This window comes from Onychostoma macrolepis, chromosome 05, assembly GCF_012432095.1.
Source record: "Onychostoma macrolepis isolate SWU-2019 chromosome 05, ASM1243209v1, whole genome shotgun sequence".
Lineage (NCBI taxonomy): Eukaryota > Metazoa > Chordata > Actinopteri > Cypriniformes > Cyprinidae > Onychostoma > Onychostoma macrolepis.
In genome coordinates, this window is record NC_081159.1 from 8,837,927 (window position 1) to 8,859,766 (window position 21,840).

Consider the following 21,840-nt stretch of genomic DNA (forward strand, 5'->3'; position numbering starts at 1 on the left):
GAGTGTGGAAGTGTACATGTGTGTGTGTCTCAGCACATCAATACACTACAATAGTCTCTGTCTGTGTCTCCACACTCAGTCACTACATTCTGTGTCAGCCCAACTGTTGCATGACTGTTCTTATTGTTAGAATAAAATCAGAGCCTTTTGACTGTGGAAACATTTAACTGACGCCTACTTTTGAGGTTCTTGTGGCCAGTTTTTTAAGTTGAAGGCCATTAAAAGTTGAAAAGAAAAGATTTTTGGTGCTCATAGTAATGATAGTGGTGATGGCCACAATGATGTCACCACTGTAAAACCTGGTTACCCAACATAGCTAGTTCTCTCTGAAGAAAGTATTAGAATAAATATTCTTCTCTTCATTGATACACAAAGCGTGATTAATTTCAAACATGTTTATTGCAGCATGGAGAACATGGAAAGAGAGAGATCTCACCGAGCCTTTGATGCTCCTCATGCTCTTTCAGCTGTGTGGAAATGCGTTTGCCCAGCCTCTCTCTCTTTTTCCCTCTCTGTCTTTCTCTCTCCCTCTCATTCTTTCAGGACTCAGAGAGAAAGGGTTTCATGAATAAGCTGTATGCCATTCAGGATGTGTGTATCAGTGTGCAGAATGCTCTGGATGAAGTGGCCTCCTATGGTGAGAGGATAAAGAAGTAAGTCTCAGCTCTCGCTGCTTGTGCCTGAGCAGACACGTGGGCACGACCGTGCCAACCTCTGTCACATCTTACTCAGCCTGTTAAACACAAACACAAACACACACATGCTTACACTGCAAACAAATCTTTTTCCTAATCACTGTTTTTGTCTTGTTTTCCAGTCCTTAACCAAATTTACCTAAAAAGCAAAACTTGCCTTGAGAGAATGTATGATATTTAAAAGTTGCATTTATTTATTATGCAATAATTACTTTAATTCAACAATTTCAAATAAATGCTATTTTTTTTTACTTTGTAGTCATCAAATAATCAAATAATCTAAATCACAAAAAAGTATCCAAGAAAATAAGCAGCACAAATGTCTTCAATATAACTGTTTTCGTATTAAAATAGACAACAGTTATTTGAAATTGTAATAATATTTCACAATAGCACAGTTAACTGTTATTGTACTTTGATCAAATAAATGCATGCTTGATAAGCATGAGACTTTTTTCAATATGTTCACATTTTTTAACATGTTTTAAGTAGTGTATCTTGAATTAAGTTTGTTTTACCCTGATATCATTATTATTATTTTTTTTATTGTTTTAGTATAAACTTCAATGAAAACATCGTTAGAAAAAAAATAAGAAAAAAACTTAGGTCTTATTATGTTTAGAGAGATTTATTTTATTTTTTAATTTTTGGAAAACTAGACAAAAGTAGAAATTAAGATAAAGACATTTTTATAATGCAATACATTTTTGAATTATTGGCTGTAATGCTCTTTTTAACCCTTACAGAATGCCCCATTCCTTCAAATATCTTACTGTAGCATTGATAAGAAATAGTAACACTATTGTCCACACAACATTGTTTTACAGGTGTTGTTGTAACTGTGGTGTTTTGATAGAAACCATTGTAACTATATTAACATTTTGTACAACCCCACTAACTTAAATAAGTGAAACATTATGTCTACACTGGGTACAACCACATGCTGCAACAATTTTAGGCTGTATGTACTAGACGCATCAAAATGAAAGTAAATCCATTTGTCCTGTTGTCGGATGTAGCTCAAATGCACGTTAGAAATAGAATGGGGCATCAGTTTACTGCATTCAGTGTAGACATTTTTGCTGATTATAAGGGGTTTTCCTGGATTTTATTGCATATTGTCACTCACCTCCGGTGTAGACTGGGGTAGGCCTGTGTAGAAGGAAATAACATCCTTTTCTCACTCTTTTCTGTGTTCTCAGTACTTTCAATTGGACTGTGCCTTTCCTCAGCTGGCTGGCCATAGTTGCCCTGTGTGCAGCCACTCTTGTGGTGTACTTCATTCCTCTCAGATACATTGTACTGGCCTGGGGTAAGTTGTCATCCATTATGTTCATAATGTGTCATGAATGACGAAATAACATAATATGTATTTTAGAATTTCAAATAGACTATTGTAGGAGTTCACAGAGTTTAATGGCAGTTTAGGTTTGCATGCTCCAGGGATTCGCCACCAGCACAGCAGGGAGGATGGTAAACTGCCGAGCTCAGGGCAAACTCACTAGTAGCTAATGCCCCATGTGCTCTTTCATACAGTGTTCAGATCTGAAGCTCTACAAGGTCAGAGAGCAGAGCTCCTGTCAGCTCCATAGCAGTTGATCCTGTAAAGTACAAAGATGAGGGTTCAGAGTCCGTACAGGGTCTTATAAGGTCCTCCTGAACTGTACTCTGTGAGTGAGGTCTAATGCACCACTGTTGTTTCAACTTTCAGGGGTGAACAAGTTCACCAAAAAACTGCGAGACCCGTACAGCATGGACAACAATGAGCTGTTGGACTTCTTGTCCCGAGTCCCCTCAGACGTTCAAGTGGTAGGTATTCCTTATAACATTCACCCCTACGGTCAGTTACCCCAGTATTGTAACTCTGACAACCGCATGTGTTTGGATTTAGCCAAATTCCAAAATGATGTCATTTCTGATGTCAAAAGGGGTCATTTGTCTTTTATAAGCTAAACACTTAGGTTTATAACTTAGTTTCCAACCCTAAGTATGAGCAACAGTAATAGTGATGCTAGCCTTAGCAAACATAATAAAATAATAACTATGAACTCTGCTGTGCGAGAAAGTATTTGTACAGAGTTTTCTGTCTCCCCGTTCCATTTTCTATGCTTTAATTTATGCTTCCTGCTCATGGTAATATGCATAAATGCAGAATCAGGGAATTCTATTCTTGTCATCACAGACAGCCTTGTGACTCATTACCATGGAAAGAGCGCAAGATGTTGACTTTTTAAACTCACAAACTTCACCTAAACTTTTATACCTATAATGGCACTTTCCTCTTTGGAAATATATAACGCTAATTCATATTTTATTGATTTCACTCCTTGTTTCTTTAACAAAAATATCTTTAAGTACCAGGTGTTGTACTACTTTTTTGTGTTTTGAAGGTCATGGTAAAACCTGGAAATTACTTGATAGCATAAATATATGCTATTGTGTATATTGTAAAGATTGGTTACACTTTAGAATAGGGAACACATATGCACTGTTAATTAAGAGTTTTCCCTCAATAAACTGATAATTTGCTGCATATCTATAGTTAGTTAGGTCATTGTTAAGTTTAGGTATGGGGTAGGATTAAGAGATCTAAAATATGGTCATGCAGGAGAAGGCATTAATATGAGCTTTATAAAGTACTATTAAACGGCCAGTATGCTAGTAATATACATACCAATAAGCAGCTAGTTAATAGTGAGAATTGGTCCTTAAAATAAAGTGTTACCAGTAGATTTTACACTCTTGTGATTTAAAATAAAGTATTACCTATAGATTTCACAGACTTGTCATGTTTTCAGTCTGCATGCGTCTCTCGGTAGATTTATGGTCTTCTGTGTTGCATTGAGTCAAGCTTTGTTATTGAGCGTGTTTGATCGTCTGAGACCAGCCAACCGGACAGCTGCTGCAACAATCGGTTTGCATAACCAAATAATTTCTGCACAAACTGGTTTCAGACGTGGCTGGTTTCAGACGTGTTCCTGTGGCTCAGTGGTAGAGCATTGCGTTAGCAGCGCAAAAGGTCGTGGGTTCAATTCCCAGGGAACACACATACCGATTAAAAAAAAAAAATGTATAGCCTGAATGCACTGTAAGTCGCTTTGGATAAAAGCGTCTGCTAAATGCATAAATGTAAATGTTTTCAATCTAAACATATGAAAATGAAAATCTGCCATAAAATATTATTACACTTCAAAAGGATAGTATCTAAATGAGTGAATTAAGCAATACTAAATATATTTAGCTAGTTTTCAGCTGTCTATTAGTTACTGCATCATTTTTATCATGAACAAAAATTTTGCCTTATCATTTCAAGTTAGTGTACGGTGATTACCAAGGTGACATGAAATATGAGACATGTGATGTGTCAATAGTATGTACAGAATACTTTAATACTGAGTCATTTCCAGTCAATCTATAACCTTGTCACATTATAAAAAGATAAATGAAAAGATGTGTAAAAATATAATTTAAATAGTGCTAGCTATGCAATTAGCTTGAAAAAATCCCTTCAAATGTTTACATTTCCATAACACACACACAAATATACACTGAACAAAATAATAAACGGAACACTTTTGTTTTTGCACCCATTTTTCATGAGCTGAACTCAAAGATCTAATACTTTTTCTGTGTACACAAAAGGCCTATTTCTCTCAAATATTGTTCACAAATCTGTCTAAATCTGTGTTAGTGAGCACTTCTCCTTTGCCGAGATAATCCATCCACCTCACAGGTGTGGCATATTAAGATGCTGATTAGACAGCATGATTATTGCACAGGTGCGCCTTAGGCTGGCCACAATAAGAGGCCACTCTAAAATGTGCAGTTTTACTGTATTGGGGGGGTCCGGGGGGGTCCGAAAACCAGTCAGTATCTGGTGTGACCACCATTTGCCTCACGCAGTGCAACACATCTCCTTCACATAGAGTTGATCAGGTTGTTGATTGTGGCCTGTGGAATGTTGGTCCACTCCTCTTCAATGGCTGTGCGAAGTTGCTGGATATTGGCAGGAACTGGAACACGCTGTCTTATACACCGATCCAGAGCATCCCAAACATGCTCAATGGGTGACATGTCCGGTGAGTATGCTGGCCATGCAAGAACTGGGATGTTTTCAGCTTCCAGGAATTGTGTACAGATCCTTGCAACATGGGGACGTGCATTATCATGCTGCAACATGAGGTGATGGTCATGGATGAATGGCACAACAATGGGCCTCAGGATCTCGTCACGGTATCTCTGTGCATTCAAAATGCCATCAATAAAATGCACCTGTGTTCGTTGTCCATAACATATGCCTGCCCATACCATAACCCCACCGCCACCATGGGCCACTCGATCCACAACATTGACATCAGCAAACCGCTCACCCACACGACGCTGTACACGCTGTCTGCCATCTGCCCTGTACAGTGAAAACCGGGATTCATCCGTGAAGAGAACACCTCTCCAAAGTGCCAGACGCCATCGAATGTGAGCATTTGCCCACTCAAGTCCGTTACGACGAACTGCAGTCAGGTCGAGACCCCGATTTCTGACAGTTTGTGCAGAAATTATTTGGTTATGCAAACCGATTGTTGCAGCAGCTGTCCGGTTGGCTGGTCTCAGACGATCTTGGAGGTGAAGATGCTGGATGTGGAGGTCCTGGGCTGGTGTGGTTACACGTGGTCTGCGGTTGTGAGGCCGGTTGGATGTACTGCCAAATTCTCTGAAACGCCTTTGGAGACGGCTTATGGTAGAGAAATGAACATTCAATTCACAGGCAACAGCTCTGGTGGACATTCCTGCAGTCAGCATGCCAATTGCACGCTCCCTCAAAACTTGCGACATCTGTGGCATTATGCTGTGTGATAAAACTGCACATTTTAGAGTGGCCTTTTATTGTGGCCAGCCTAAGGCACACCTGTGCAATAATCATGCTGTCTAATCAGCATCTTGATATGCCACACCTGTGAGGTGGATGGATTATCTCGGCAAAGGAGAAGTGCTCACTAACACAGATTTAGACAGATTTGTGAACAATATTTGAGAGAAATAGGCCTTTTGTGTACATAGAAAAAGTCTTAGATCTTTGAGTTCAGCTCATGAAAAATGGGGGCAAAAACAAAAGTGTTGCGTTTATAATTTTGTTCAGTGTATAATAAACACACACAGTCTACAGGGCCATAAGTGTCTGTTGTTAGAGAAATAACCAATTATGTTCTGATCCTTGTTAGTCTTCATGAAGAATGCGATTTCATAAATTTGGGTTAGTTAAGTTGAATGTAAATGGCTTGAGATGTTTCCAGTGTGCACGTGTCTCTCGGTAGATTTATGGACTTCTTGCTGTGTTGTACTGAGTCATGCTTTGTTATTGAGCGTAATGAGTGTAAAGCAGTAATCCTCTCCTAGTCTGCTTCTACATTAACCGTGAGATCTGAGTTATGCGGCCCGCCCCGTTGTCCCGCAATCAGCAGCGTTCTGTCAGAGCGGCGAGGTGCTGCCGTTTAACTGCAATTAAAACCTGAGCTCGTAAACACAAGCCCAGCCTGTTATCGTGCTTCCTCTGTGTCGGGATAAACCCTGCGGTGCATGACGGCGGGGGTGACATGGGGCTCTGATCCAGGACCAATCGCTTGCCTTTGATGAGCCCGGGGCGGCAGGCAGGCTTTGATCTCTACAGAGTCGTAATCCCAAGCCCCTGCCTGGCTTTACATCGGCCCTGCAGCTGCAGGTAGCCTGCTCTAAATTAGCCCGATGCGGCTAGGTCGCTAAGGTGCGTTTACCCCAAACACCTGGAGCCCAGAAGGTCCCTGCAGGTAGGAGGCCCGGAGGAGACCTGGCTAATGATGTACGGTGAGGTTCACGCTCAGAAGAGCAGCCCGCCGTGGGCTTTCTGTGCCCTGTTACAGCTTTTGATTTAGGACAGTCCAGAAAAGTACTTGAACATCGGCGTGATGTGCGGAACGTTCTGCTCTGCATCGCACAACTGCCCGTGGAGGTCCGTTCACCTCTGTTTTCTGGGTTAGAGACGCCTCTGTGGGATCTCAGAGACTCAAACAAAGCGTCGGGGTGTGATCTGCACATGCCCAAGGGCCCGAACGTTCCACACAAATGACAAATGGAGGGCTATTTTTGAGGTTCTGATGTGACCCACACCTCCCGTGCCGTCCTGTGATAAAAGCCCTGCAAGGCCGAGAGAGGCCAGCATTGCCTCTTTTACAGATCATTTGGAGGTGCCTCAGAACAACATGAACTGATGAGCTTCTAATGACTTTTTATATAAAGGGCATCTATGCTGCAGTCTGTGAGTACAGAGTGTCTTTGAGTGGGAACTTACAGCTCCCACAGCGTTGTGGGTGTATGTCTTTACTAACCTCGTTTGTGTTATTTTAAGTACGCTGCTTGCATATGCATATGTATTTTGGTGGATACAGATCAGTGGAGTGTTGTGGACTGAAATGAGGCGGAAAATTATCTTTTTCTGTCTCTTTCTTTTTTTTTTGCCTAATGTTTTTGCCTAATACATGTTCTAGGTCCATATGATGTTTACACAATTACTGTGTTAATGGAACACCATTTACCAAACTTTTATCAGTAACCACATATTATAAAAAGTACCAGCATCCCCCTACCCATACAAGGGATAATCAGTTTGAAGGATGGATGGAGCTCATACTGTAATGCTAGTTTGATCATATTAACACAATATTTATTAAGGTTATCTATTACATTGTAACATTTTTTCATGCTTCACAAACAAATAATAGTAACACTAATAGTACAGTAACAATAATATTGAATATATTTTATATGTACAGGTTGCTGTTGTTCGTCTGTTGTTTTTTGTGTTGTTTTATTTTGTTTTGTTTTTCATCCTTTTTGTCTGACCAGTTAACAAATTCTCACCACACGAGTGTTGGCATGAAGGCTTTAACTTAATCAAGCTAATTGGTCACTAAAAACTTCAGATCATTTCATGCCACAAGTAATTTCAAAGATTTTTAGTTTTAGTGATTCAGGATTATTTTATTTTATTTATTTATTTTTTGTCTGACCAGTTCACAATCCACAAGAGTGTTGGCATAAAGGCTTTAACATAATTAAACTGATTGGTCACTAAAATCTTTAGATCATTTCATGTTACAAGTCATTTCAAAGATTTTAAATTTTAGTGATTCAGGCTATATTATTATATTATATTATGTTACGTTACGTTACGTTACGTTACATTACATTACATTATATTGTATTATATTAATTTTTTATTTTATTTTATTTTATTTATTTTGACCATTCACTCTCATATCTACACCATACTTTCAAACACATTTTGAAACTGTATCCACTGGTGTTGCTGTTGGGCACTTTATAAAACTGAGTGGTTTGCATGCTATTTTTAAAATTTGTTTTCTTTTTGGACTGATTAGTTTCCCCTCCAGATTTTTGGGGAAGGCACTGTTGTCCTTGTCTCCTCTTGTAAAATAGCCTTAAAATGGATACATTCATTAAATGACTTTATTAATTGCCCAGGTTGAAGGTGTAGTGAAGAGCAGTCAGGTTAAATGTACACTATACACAAGTGCTGTGGTTATTCTAAGGTGTGTTCTGTGTTGTAAACCTCAATACATACAGTACCACCTCTGTGCATGACCTTTTAAGTGCACTGCAGGAGACCTGTGATATATCAAACCTGCTGCGAGGTGCATATTCACTTTCAATTACTCTCCCAGTTTACACACTCTATGTTCTTTTCCTGTATCTGCCTATAGATTCCTCCGAGGATATCTTTACCTGCTGTGTGCCTGCCTCGCTGCTTTGAATAAAGCACATTCTGATATAATGCAATACTTTGTCTCTTAAATGAGGCCAACTGGCATTACCAACTTAACATTCTCTACCAGGTGTCTAAGACGTGTCCTATCGCATGCTTTATGGTGCCATTAGCCAATGGAGGAACTGCGTGCGTAACTGGGACGCTAGCAATTAGCACGCCAAGGGCTCCATTATGGCCTATGCAAATGCAGAGATTAAAATGCAGTCACAGCGTACAAACGATTCAGCTCTTAGCCAATTCATCACCTGCGAAGGGCACACACTTGAGGAGAGAAGAAAAGAGGGCAAACAATAGCAAAATTAGTCTGTTTTCTGAGGACACTTTTTAGCTCACTTTTTTTTTGTGGCAATTTATGCCTGATTTTGTCCCCAACACATTTTGAATTAGCTTTCAGCAGGCAAGGATGTAATGTGTAATGTTTTCACTTTGTTAAAAATATTAATAAAAAAAAAAAATCATTAAAACACTTAAAAATCATTATGTTCCCAAATGTTTGACAAGTCAAAAATACGGAATGATTAACACATGCCAGGCTGCATTCATTACAATAAACACAGTTAAAAGGTAATATTGTGATTTTTTTTAATTTTTTTTTTTACAATAACTGTTTTCAATTGTAGTGCATTTTAAAATGTAATTTATTTCTGCGATGGACAGCTGAATTTTCAGCATCATTATTCCAGTCTTCAGTGTCACATGATCCTTCAGAAATCATTATAATATGCTGATTCGCTGCTCTGGAAACATTTATTATCTTATTATTCATATTAAAATCAATGTTGAAAACAGCTGTGCTGCTTAATATTGTTTGGGGGTGGGGGATGTTTTTAGTAAAAATAAATGCTTTTATTCAGCAAATACACATTAAATTTATCAAATGTGACAGTACAACAATTGTTACAAAACATTCTATTTCAAATAAATGCTGTTCTTTCAAGCTTTCTTTTCATCAAAGAAACTTAAAAAAAAAGTTTACCCAAAATATTAAGCTGCAAAAACTGTTTTTAACAGATAATAGTAAGAACCATCTTTATTAATAGTATTTGAGCAGCAAATCAGCATATTACAATGAATTCTGAAGGATATGACGCTGAAGATTGGTGTAATGGCTGCATAAAATTCAGCTTTGCCATCACAGGAATAATTAAAAATCTAAAATATATTCAAATAGAAGTTATTTCAAATCATAATAATATTTCAATACTTTGTTTTTTAGTGTAGCCTACTTTTGATCAAATAAATGCAGCCTTGGTGTGCATAAGAGACTTCATTCAAATGATTTCCAAACTTTTGAAAAGTACTGTATACATATGTATACATATTGTTTACATTTTACAACTTGGAAAAAAAATTGGATTCTTCTGGCTCAAATGGTAGAGCATGAGGATAGCAATGCTAAGGCATGACCTCCTAGTACCACAGATCAAAACAGTCAAATACCATGTTCAATTATTTGTGTACCCCTAATTAATATTCTTGAGCAAATCCTTTGGTACGTCCCTCCCACAGCTGTCCTAATCACTTTTTTGTATCTGAGGAGAGAGCTAGAATCTTTTCTCAGGCCTGTCTTTGCTGCACCAGGGGTTTCTATTTAGAGTTTAAACAAGCAATTAGCGTGCACCTTACCTCAGGAAAATAAAAAGTTAGGAGAAACTTTCCTCAGTGCCTTTTCCCTCTTTATTCACCTCGAAACGCTTGGTTTTTTTTTTCTCGACAATGGATGTGAGCTTGTCTGTGGGCGTCTGTGAGCCCTTTTTTTCTTCTACAGGAGCATTTAATGCCCCTAATGCAAGGTTAGGTGTCACTGGAGATGAAGCAGGCATGATTTCTCTGCTCCTCTATAAACAGCATAGCATAGTATCATTAAAAATGTTCAGCTTTCATTTACTTATTTATATTTGCCTGCCGCCCATGTGGCTTCAAACCCCGATCCACGCTTAGCAGTGGGACGACATGGTGTACTCGGCTGCGGCAGGTCCCGGGACGGCGTCTGACACCGCTAAACGAGGCGCTCGCATGCTTGGCGCCCCCTCCACGAGAGCGCACTTCAAAGTGTGTTTTGTAGTGCAACTGTCAACATGGGGGAGCGGAGCGAGGGTGGAGCAGCCTTTGAGCAGCGTAAGGTCTTTACCCATCGTCTCCACGGATGTTCTCTTTGTGCTCGGCACTTGCTCCAAATTGCTATCTCACCGTAGTCACTTTTAACCCCCCTTATTCCATCTACTAAAGTTCTTCTCTTTGTATTGTTCCCCTTTTTTACTTTCTCCGCATGCTTCTTTGACTCTAACTAGTGCGCTGTGTTATCTTGGGTGGGACAGCTCTCTGTCATTAAAGCTGCAGTGCTTGTTGCACCGTACAGGGTGGCATAACTGTCAGCAGTTAAGAGTAATAGAGCCTATGACGTGCCACACGCTCTCTATAGCGCTACTTTTGATTGAGCCTTTATTGTTGTTTGCCTTCATTTCTTTTCTTCCATTAGATTCACTAATGTCGATCTTCATCGCTTCACCTTGACACGTAAACTTTTGTTTACACGCAGTTCAAGGGAGGCTTCTGAAGTCAGACGCGACCCTGATGTGTTTAAAGTGAATATGAAAATAATGACCCCGTTAGGCTGCAATTTAAAGCGCGCTTTGAAGACGGCGAATGCCAGGCCGCTCTGAAATCCTCCAGAAATGCTCTAGCTGTAGCTATGGTCCCTATTGTCAACGTTGAGTTAGTATTTATTAGGTCTGCCAGTTTTAAATTGACTACATTTTTTTTAATCAAATGAATTCAATTATGTGCTGAATAATTAATTAGAATAATCATATATATCAATGTTTTTAGATTTTGCAAATGTACTACATTTACACTCTCGTTAAGGAGCATGATTAATTGTTATTGTAATTTTTTTTTTTTTACACTGCAGACAATTTTAATTTTAGTTTGAAATGAATTATTGACCCAGTACTTTAAAAACTGTTGAAGCACAACTAACATAAAGATGTTCCTCTGCTAGTAACTAACAATGTTTTGTTTTTTTACAAAATTTTTATACAAAATTAAAATGTACACTACTTTGCAAATTTTTTTTTGAAGGAAATTAATAATTTTATTCAGCAAAGATGCATTAAATTAATCAAAATTGATAGTAACGACTTTTAGAATGTTACTTTTAAACTTTCTAATTATCAAAATCTTGGAAAAAAATTAAGCAGCACAACTGTTTTCAACATTGATTTTATTAAGAATAATAAGATGATAATGTTTCTTGACATATACACACACACTCATGCATATATATGTATATATATATATATATATATATAAATTTTAGCCCTGAATTGGCCCTTTAAATAGTGTTAACAACAGTTCATTTAAATTGTAATAATATTTCACAATATTACTGAGTTAGTGTATGTTTCATCAAATAAGTATGCCCCCATTGGAAGAACCAAACAAAAACTTTTGGTCAGTTGATTTAATGCTTTCTATCAATTTTCCATGCATCTACTTAAACCTTTGTGTCTTGATGAAAAGATGAACGCAAAACTACAAAGCAGACCAGCGTGGTTTGGAGAAATGTATTTTTCATCCTTGCTACTTCAAAATCACATCTGATGTGAGCTGAATGTGGCACAGACAAACCCAGTCTCACACCTACAAGATGGATGGCTGTGAGATGGACACACTTCTCAGTGTAGGTGGTGACTGATGTTTCTGTTGAGTTGGCAGTACATAGACCACATTTCTTATGGAGTCGTATGACGTCAGTCAGTTTGAGGGCCAGATCTGAGGGAAAACCAGTGATCTGTTTCACTCGGAGGCGCTTGACTGTTGCTGTCTTATTTGTCTGAAAGTGAATACTAGTATGGTGACAACCGTGTGAATTTAGAGCTGGTATACCTCCCCTTCCTGTTCTGTTCCAGAACCTAGTGAGCTGCCTCGTTACCTAGATAGGTAACTGCCTTTTAAGACATCCTAACTGGAATAGAACTGTATAAGTGAGGTTTTTTTGAACAATCTACATAGGTTGCAACATAGTGTTGTGCAAATGATGCAATTTATTGTCAATTGATTCAATACAAGCTTTCACACCTTTGAATATTCAAAAGTTTGGGGTTGGTAAAGTTTTTAAAAAGATGACCAAGTCTCAATTTATTTAACTAATTATACAGTAATATTGTGAAATATTATTACAATCTAAAATAGGTGTTTTCTATTTTAATATATTTTCAATTGTATTTTTTCCCCTGTGATTTCAGCAGCCATGTCACATGATCCTTCAGAAATTATTCTAATATGCTGATTTTATGCTCAAGAAACATTTATTATAATTATTATGTGCGTACAGTCATATGTGGCTGTATGTAGGATTGCAGTAAATAGTTAACTTGAGCCTTAAGTGTGACAGCACAGCTCTGCTCTCCATCACTGCAACCATTGCTGTGTTTGACCGAGGCCGCAATCAATCCGCCCACCTGACCATGTGTGTGTGCTTGTGTGTGTTTTAACAGGTGCAGTACCGAGAGCTGAAAGTGGAGCCCAGTCACAGCCCAAACAAAAGAAAGAAAAATAACCCAGGATAGCTCCTCTTCTCGCACGGATGCTCTCCCAACGCCAAGGAGAAGGAGAGGACTGACTGGCAACCAGCCTCTTTCTGTCTTTCTTCCTCGCTCTTTTTCTCTCTGTCTTAGCTGCAGCGCGGAGAGTTAAAGAGCGCGGTCAGAGTAAAAACGGGACCATTGTTAATTACCATCTGTCCTTTTTTTGGGTTTATTTTTGCGGCAGGGCTCTTGACCCCTTTTAGAGTCAAACAGTCTGGGTTATTTGTCAGCGCTTGCCACTAGCCAGACAGCTCTAAAAGCCAAGGTGTCCTTCCACGGCGGCAAACTGAGCCGCTCTAACCACAAATAGCAGGATCAGCTGATAATACGCCCACCTGTGCCGACACACCTCGCCTCTACAGAAGGGAAAACGACGGTGGTTAAGTTGCAGTTTGCACCCTATAATTTGCGCGGCACAGTCACTGCCATATCTAAAGCTATCCGCAGCTGTTATTAGAGTCGACAGCTGAGCCTGTTACGGTCCGATTTATGGCTGCAACTAAAGTGCTCGTGGAAATGACTCAAAAAATGCCCAGTGCCAGTGAGGTTTGCGATATCTTTACGTCATTTCGATGTTCTTTTAACGGTATGAATGATGCATGCTGGGCTTGTTTATTGTAAACCTTTTTTGACCAATAGTAGCCGTGGCAGCGTCAGCATTGTCCTCATAGTGGGGATTTGGGAATTTACGTTCCCTTGCATCATTCCCTCTTCATCCTTTGCTCCTAAAGCACCGCAAAGTGCCACTCTGCTAAACGTCGGTTTTCGCCACCAGAATTTTGATGGTGTGGCGAGAGAAGCACTTCTCTGTCATGTTCCCATGTGCCGCAACTCTGCCCTACGTTGGGCGCCAGCTCAAACTTTGATCTCTAAAGGCCAAGTGCTGTTTTACTGAGGAAAAACTGGCCAAAATCTTTCGAAAATTCCCAAACTTGAAGGGCGAATGTCTGTGTGTGTTTTCATTGCTGTGGATTGGCTGCTTGACAAGAAGTCGATAGCGTGTGACAGGCTGCTTTAGGGCCTTGGGGGGTACCGGAGGGCAGAGGTTTACTGACGCCGCCGTGGAGAAAAAGGAGGACGCGGGCTGCTTTCTCTGCGCTCCTCCTGTCATTCCGCTTTCTCTCCCTCTGTCATTTCCTCTCGTTCATCCAGCCGCTTGCGAGGGAGGTCATGGACGGGTCCACGGGGCGCTCTTGAGGGACCTCGGCGTAGCGAGCGATGAAAGATCACAGCGCAGGCTACATCAGAAAGGACGCTAGCCTCCCTCCTGACTTCTCATTTGCCGTATCAGATCTATCATATGGAAAGACCATTGATTTGTCGGAGGGAATTCCATTACAAAGACAACAATCCCCACTGAGCAGGACACGGACGGTACTTCAGTGACTTGCGTTATATAAAAAATTTAAAAAAAAAACAACACAATGGTGATTTGAACAGCAGAAAGGATAGTTTTCTAAGCCTGAATGTGTTTCTATGTACTGTACGTGTTGATTTGGGTTTATTGTGAATGGTTTTTGCATCCCAAAAGCTTTTTGTTTCGTAAAAGTGCACATGCTATGTTTGCAAGCAAAACCAAAGTGGATCTTTTTTTGGAAATAATAATATATATTATAAAAAAGAGAGACAACTATGTAAAATGTATCTATTGAGTGGAAAAGGAATAAAGGCACTTTCATTTATACCAGATTTTTTAATTATTTATTTAACAAACTTTTTTTGTTGTTGTTGTAAATATTCCCAGTGTAAAAACAGACAAAAAACAAAACAAAAAAAAACACAGAATATATGTGGTCAGAGAATATGTGTGATCAGTTTATGAAACTGTAATGTGTCTGTGTCATTTTAAAACCTGTTGCCTGTGATGTCATACTGTGACTGGCTGGAACGCAGTTTGCAGATTTGTGACAAAATTGAAACTAATATATGAACTATGAATAATTTGTCATTACTTTTAAAGATGTTTTGTTTCTTTTTTATATAATTATTGCTTGCGTTCATCAATAAAAAAAAAAATCTCAAAGCATGTAAACAAGAATGACTTGTGCAGTGCTATTTTAGTATTATTTCTGTATATTATCATAGTATATATGAATATTTTTCATATATTTTAATATTATTTTTATTAGTTACCATTTCTATTTAGCATTATTTTTATTCCAGTTTTTCATTCAAAATGTACATTTACATTAGATACTTTAAAACTAAATTGGTTTTTAATAAATGAATGATAACATTAGGCACAAGGTCTCATCTATAGATCTTAGCGGTGGGTCTTTTGTAGACAAACACACAGGTGTGTACAAGCTGGTTCATCTTTCACACGCAGAGTCATTCATTTCTTACACCTTCACCAGCGCTGCTACATTTCAAGCCGTGAGCCAGGTTTCCCTGCCGAACACCTCACAATGTAAGGGCTCTTCACACGCTCTCAGAGTGATGGAGGGACTGTGTGTTCCTCCACGGGGGCCAAAGGGGCTCCCCTGTGCTCTCAGCCTCTGTGGCCTCCCATCATTTGTTAGTCTGGCTGTTTCTTCCCTGTCTGATCCCTGCTGTTATTCAATATGACACCGTAGCATCACATGGCGTGATCCAGTACAAACGGCCGCTCTGCCAGACGCTAATAATCACGGCCATGCTGAAAGTAAGAACACTTGAGCTTGTTATTTATTAACCTCAGCATCCTCCATCGCTCTTGGGCTGTCAGGCTCAGACCATCCACAGCGTCTTGGGTTCTAATCCCAAAGCCGGACTCTGTGATCCCTCGTCACCTCCGGAGGCTGCATTGTAGTTGAAAAGGGCATGATCAGGAAACGGCTCATTCTTCATGGAGGTCTTTGGATGGATTCTCTGCTTTTGTACTGGAATCAGTTGTTTGGAGGGGATTGATTATTAACCCCACATGGCACACATATGAGTTCCCTCCATCATCCTGGATCAGAGAACTGTGAAGCGATGTCTTACAGGCTGGGCTTCAGCTAAAGTAAGGTTTGTTCATTTGGAACAAAAGCATGGGGAGTTGCAGAGTCTAATGGACTGCAAATTATATACGCTACAAGTGAAAAGTAATTTCTCATGATCTTCTCAAATGAATTTCTATGAAACTTTTTTTAAACGAGTGGACCAGATAAGACAAAAAGTGTGTGAAATCTGTTTTGAAATCTTCCCAGGATGATGTCCAAAGTGTGCTGAGCTACAATTGAGAGAAGAATTAATATTGCCAATTCTGATTTATCATTTGGTTGTTCACTATATATTTCTTGTACATCCATTTGTGTTAATTCATCGTTTTGAGGATTAAAATGTGGAAAATAGCCAGTGCTGGGTAGTAACTGATTACATGTAATCTGGATTACGTAATCAGATTCCAAAAATTAATTACTTGTAATTAGATTATATTACATTTTAAAATACTTGTAATCAGATTACAGTTCTTTTTACTGATTACATGATTATATATTATTCACACAATAGCAATAAATTTATCATAATTTACTGATTATCCCTAATTCTTTTCCATCTTTTAAATTTGAAAAAAGTCTCCTTGAGATTTTAAGGTAAAAAGTTTAGAAGTAACCCATTTGCATGTTCACAGTTCTCTGACATTAATTAATGGTCACATGATGCGGAGGTAAACAAATAAAATATTTAATTTTTTTTAGTAAGTATTTTATTTTGATTGTTGTTATTTTAAAATGATTTATTTTAGTTTTACTTTTTTATAATTAAATAAGTTATTAGCTTTCATTAAACTCACAAACCCCATGCAGTTCCTTCACAAACCCCAATTTGGGAAACCTTGACATGTGTTGTTAATATATTTTCTTTCTCTGTGTATTTTTATATCAATATGGTACAAAATTTGCAATGTGATAAACGAGTTTGGTCAAAAGTAATTTAAAAGTAATCTGATTATATGACCTTAAATGTATAAATGTAATGGACTACATTACTAACTACAATTTTTGTCATGTAATTTGCAATCAGTAATGGACTACAATTTGTAAGTAATCTACCCAGCACTGAAAATAACTATAATAATGTGCATAGGTGTTTCCACACTTTTGAATGGGTGTGAAAATTAAATATATTAACTATTTTCATGGTTCAAATTATCTTTATTTTCTTTCAGTGTTTTTTTTTTTTTTTTTTTTTTAATTTTACAATTAAAAAAAAATTGTTAATTAAATTCAGAAAATTCTTAAGAATAACCATTTTTATAAAATATTATTCAGCTTACTGTAAAAATAACATTCAAAGAGTTATTTCTAGTGTTTTACAAAAATATTTTTGCACATACAAAAATCAAATAATCCCCAGATTTGAATATTAACAACCAAAAAACAACATATAAAGTGCACAATCACTACAGCATGAGCGCTATGTCAGGGTGGCATTAATTCTTATTCGTATCCTTTTTCAAAACTCACTAAATCACACCAGGAAACACGTTTTACTAGAAGTTTACCAAAAGGCAGAGCTTTACCATGGTCTCTACAGATAGATGCCCATTTTTTCTTGTTCCTTTATAGAGAGACTCTTTTAGAACTAGTCAAAATCAGATCGTCCAGTAATCAGTGCCACCCCCTCCGCCTGCAGATCATCAAGCAGCTGCACGAACAGTCTGGTTTGATCCCCATGACAGCGTCTCAGTGCGGGGATCATTTGTGACCCATACTGTTCCAAACTCAACACAGTCCTCAGGTCCTCAGCCAGGGTCGCGGCACGGGAATCTCCCCAGGTGGAGGCTAGCTCATCTGGACGGAGGCGGATCAGGGTGCGGCATACAGTGGGACTAAGGTGGAGCGGTGTAAGGGGGGATTTGTAGGTAGGTATGTGTCGGTCTTGGAGGTAGGAGAGGAACAGGCAGCTGAGCACCCATGAGCAGGACTCTATGAAGGGCAGATCCCGAACCTCAGAGCAGGGAGCGTCCAGAGCTTTGTCACCTTCTTCTGCACAGCGAAGGAGCTCGTCACGTAGGGCCTCAAAAGACACAAGATCCAGAGGGGTCTGGCCTTGATTGTCACACAGCTGTAGAAGAGGAGAGCCTTGAAAAGAACAAGAAAATAACTTTACCATACAAGCTTACAACAGCATCAACCATTTGAGATGATCAGACGTAGTTAAGATCATGATTACACTTCTAAAAAAATAACTTAAACCAACTTAGAATGGCCTGCTGGTCTCCTAACTGGGTCAGGCTGGTCTAGTTTGGTGGTTGTAGGGGGATCAACTGGCCAACTAAACCAGCTGAACACCATCTTATGAGCCTACAGCTAGACCACTTTAAACTATTTAAGACCAGCAAACCTCTGAGGTTGATTTATCTGTTGTTTTTCAGCAGGGCAGGGCAAGTTACATTTTGGCAAATTTACAATGTTTAGGTGACTGACGTCACATCAACACATTTAGCAACGGGTCAACAGCAAACTAAGTCATCATTATTGTTCGATGTGAAAATCCAATCTGCTGAATTGTTTTAGTTTATTAAACACACCGTCAGTCATCCTGAGTAATTAAAGCCATGCTTTTTTTTTATCAATTAAAGCTGGAAAAATAAACAACACTCTGTTGAGGAGGAAGAAATGATATTTTCCAGGCACCATTAGTCCAATGTTGAGCCACAGGCTAGCATCACAGCTAAAGCCTAACTTTTGTCGCTGCATGTCACTGGGGCTGGCGATGAGGTCGCTAGTGGGCGTTCCCACAACTGGTTGCCTTGACAGCGAATCAGGTTTCTTGGCACTAAATACAAACATTTTGGAGGTAAAAGACTAAATATAATCCAAATCTAAATTAAATCCGTACATACAAAAAAAAAATGAATGAGAAACAGAGCCTACTTTCTTCTATTGGGAATGTTTATCTACGGCTGAGAGGAGTACAATCACATGAGCTCTACAGTCTTCTTTCCTATTGGCTGCTCCCAAAAGTCGCTCTTCATTTTCATAAAGTTGAAGGATTAGGCTTGTTTGAGATGAGCAAAATCTGCGCAGAACCGATCACAGGTGATCACCGCAAGATGCATGCTGGTTAGAAAAGTGTCCGAGTTACGTCCGCCTTGCTCTGATGTCATGCTGACGTGTGCCAAAAAACTCTCGCGACAGCGAGGCGGCTGTGTCGGATTGAGCTGTCGTGCGCAGTTGCTCTCCACCGACTGCGCTGATCAAAAGCATGATGGGAAACGACTGACTGACGACACAGCTTAATGCTAATTGGTTCAGACAGCCGTGATGCGATGTTCTCTTCTAAAATGTTTTTTTAAATCTGATTTCATGCAATTATGTATTTAAATTGTGCACGAATATTCCCAAACACTGACAGTGCGATCTCTGTGTGAGATATGATTGTTGTCATATTTTCTATAAAAATCTAAAATACATGTTTGAATTAAAATAAAAATGGATAAATACGCCTTTCGTATGGAATTAAATAGCAAGCACTTTGAGTGTCTTGTTCATCATATTTATATTCATATAAAAGCAACAGAACTGAAATTATATCATGTTTATCAGCAGCACAGTGCATGAGTGAGTATAACGCGATATCCGCCTTTGATCTCGTAGGTATCTGTTCCACTTCGAGAGGGCAGAATTGTCCGTCTTGACCGCTTATTTCACTCCTCCCCTCACTGCAGCCGCCTACTCTCACCTACATTTCAGGCGAGGCGAGGCGCATCTCAAACAAGCCTATTCTGAACTTTGTTGCGTCGCTGGACACGCCCCATCCGGTCGCCAACAGTCGCTGCCGCTCGTGTTGCCGGAAATCGCCAGCTCTCCATTGAAATGAATGGGATCGTGTCGCTTTGTCGCTTGTAGTGTGAACGGGGCTTAAACTTTTAGCTTTTAACTTTTTAAACAATTAATAGGCTCATTCATAGTACCCAAACTAATTGTGGAACTACCCACTTTTTGGCGTGTTCGCACCGCGGGAACTAGGAACTGTTTTAGTTCCCGGAACTCCGTTTGGAGGAACTAATTAGCTCCTACTTCAGAGTAGGGTCTAAAACAGTTCCATAGGAACTACGTAAGTGTAGGCTGATTGGCTAAACGCGTACGAAAACGCCCTCACCCGCCATGATTTAAAACGCCGTGTAAACACATACTGTGTAAACACATACTGTGTAAACATACATCAACTTATATTTCGCAAGAATGGAGAACAGCGATAGATGGACGGACGCTGAAGTGCAGGCACTTTTGAACATTTTGAACTCCTTTCCGATCTTTCAATCGCTTGACGTATAAGTTACGTCGACATTCCATGTCCATTATTGTGAACCCTGCAAGACACATCAACAACACAGCTCCGATCACAGCGTCCTCCATCCTCCTGTTGTTAACGTTGTTCTTCTTTAATTGTTTTCGTTGTTGAACGCCGCGCACAAATGACGTCGCTGTCGACCGGCTTACGTCACTTCTTAGTACCCACTGTCGGTGCGAAAGCAACCCTTTAAATGGTACTGGGAAATAGTTCGCGCAAAACCATCCCAGTACTTTAGTACTGTACTTTTAATTCTGGAACTAAAGTGGTACGAAAGGGGCTCTAGATATGATACAGTTAGAACAGGAAAGATCTTCAGTGGCTTAAATTCAGAAATTGTGCTTATAACAATAAATCCCCCTCCCCCATATATTTAATGTAAAAACATCTTGCGCGATTACCATGAGCATGCTCTTACTAAAAATGTACTGTGGCGAAGTTGTCTCATGGTACTCAATGGGATTTCAAAGAATATCACGAAACATGTTCAATAAAAAAAAATGGCATATGGCACTTTTCAGTGTTTTTCTGTTAGTGTGGCCTCAACCATTCACTGGCACTATTGAAATGAATGATTTTTGCAAAGGAGTTTAAAAATGTAATAGGAAAAAAACTGAAATTAACTGTATTCAATTTCAAAATCAATTTCAGCTCTTCGCAATAATACATTTCTCAGCGATGTTTGATTTTCACTACAGAGTTTCTAGATGCCCATATATGAATTGGTTAAATGACTTTTTCTCTCTTTTGTGACTGCAGTTAAAGTGGCTTTAATGTGGCTGAAGGTAAAGCCCATGCACACTCGCTCTTGGCTTAGAAACGCCAGCCGTGTCAAGTGCACTCTTTGTTTGCATTTAGATCTCCCCATTTCTATGGCAAACTGCTCTCGATGATACTTGACTCTTAAACCTCTGTGCTAATGTGGCAGCCGTTCTGCTAAATCTCACACAACTCTGCACCTCTCTTAAAAGCTTTGCCGTGCTTTCCGCTCGCTGTTGACACTCAGATGAAATCCCACTATCAAAAGACAGGATCATTATGTGCACAAGTGCAAGAAAAAAAGATGCTGCTTTATAATCACAGAATTACTAAAGACAGAGCCATAAAAAAATCTTCTTGCCTCTGTTCTCTTTTACATTTTTTGATGGTCAATCTGTTTCAACTGAATTCTTTTGATTATTGATCTTTCAAACTGCACAAATGATATAATAAAAATAAATATTACCAACGCCAAAGTCTTGGGTTCTATGTTCAGGGAATACATGAACTGATAAAAAAAATTTAGAAATGTAAAGTGGTTTGGATACAAGTGTGCGAGTAAATCTGATACCATCACTGTACATGGGATCATTGCACTGTGTTTAATTTGTTAGGAAAACCTGCTTATGTTGACAGATAACTCCTGGTACACTTTGGTAAAAAACAAAAATGGATTTTCAAAATCCAGGGTCAGAGCAATTGCTGAGGTCAAGGAGCT

The 21,840-nt window shown here is 39.1% G+C and overlaps 2 protein-coding genes across 9 annotated transcripts in view; one reads left to right on the forward strand and one right to left on the reverse strand.

Moving 5' to 3' along the window:
- Positions 1-17,040, forward strand: part of mctp1a (multiple C2 domains, transmembrane 1a) — a 170,695-nt gene extending 153,655 nt beyond the window's left edge. For all 8 annotated transcript variants that reach the window (XM_058775034.1, XM_058775032.1, XM_058775031.1 and 5 more), the window contains 4 exons: positions 544-653; positions 1,898-2,007; positions 2,407-2,504; positions 13,011-17,040. In XM_058775034.1, the coding sequence (XP_058631017.1) occupies positions 544-653; positions 1,898-2,007; positions 2,407-2,504; positions 13,011-13,082 (390 nt within the window). In that variant the 3' untranslated portion in view covers positions 13,083-17,040. The remainder of the gene's footprint in view (positions 1-543; positions 654-1,897; positions 2,008-2,406; positions 2,505-13,010) is intronic.
- A 310-nt stretch (positions 17,041-17,350) lies between these two features.
- Positions 17,351-21,840, reverse strand: part of slf1 (SMC5-SMC6 complex localization factor 1) — a 37,481-nt gene continuing 32,991 nt past the window's right edge. The window contains exon 20 of the mRNA XM_058775042.1: positions 17,351-18,148. Coding sequence (XP_058631025.1) covers positions 17,649-18,148 — 500 coding nt within the window. The 3' untranslated portion in view covers positions 17,351-17,648. The remainder of the gene's footprint in view (positions 18,149-21,840) is intronic.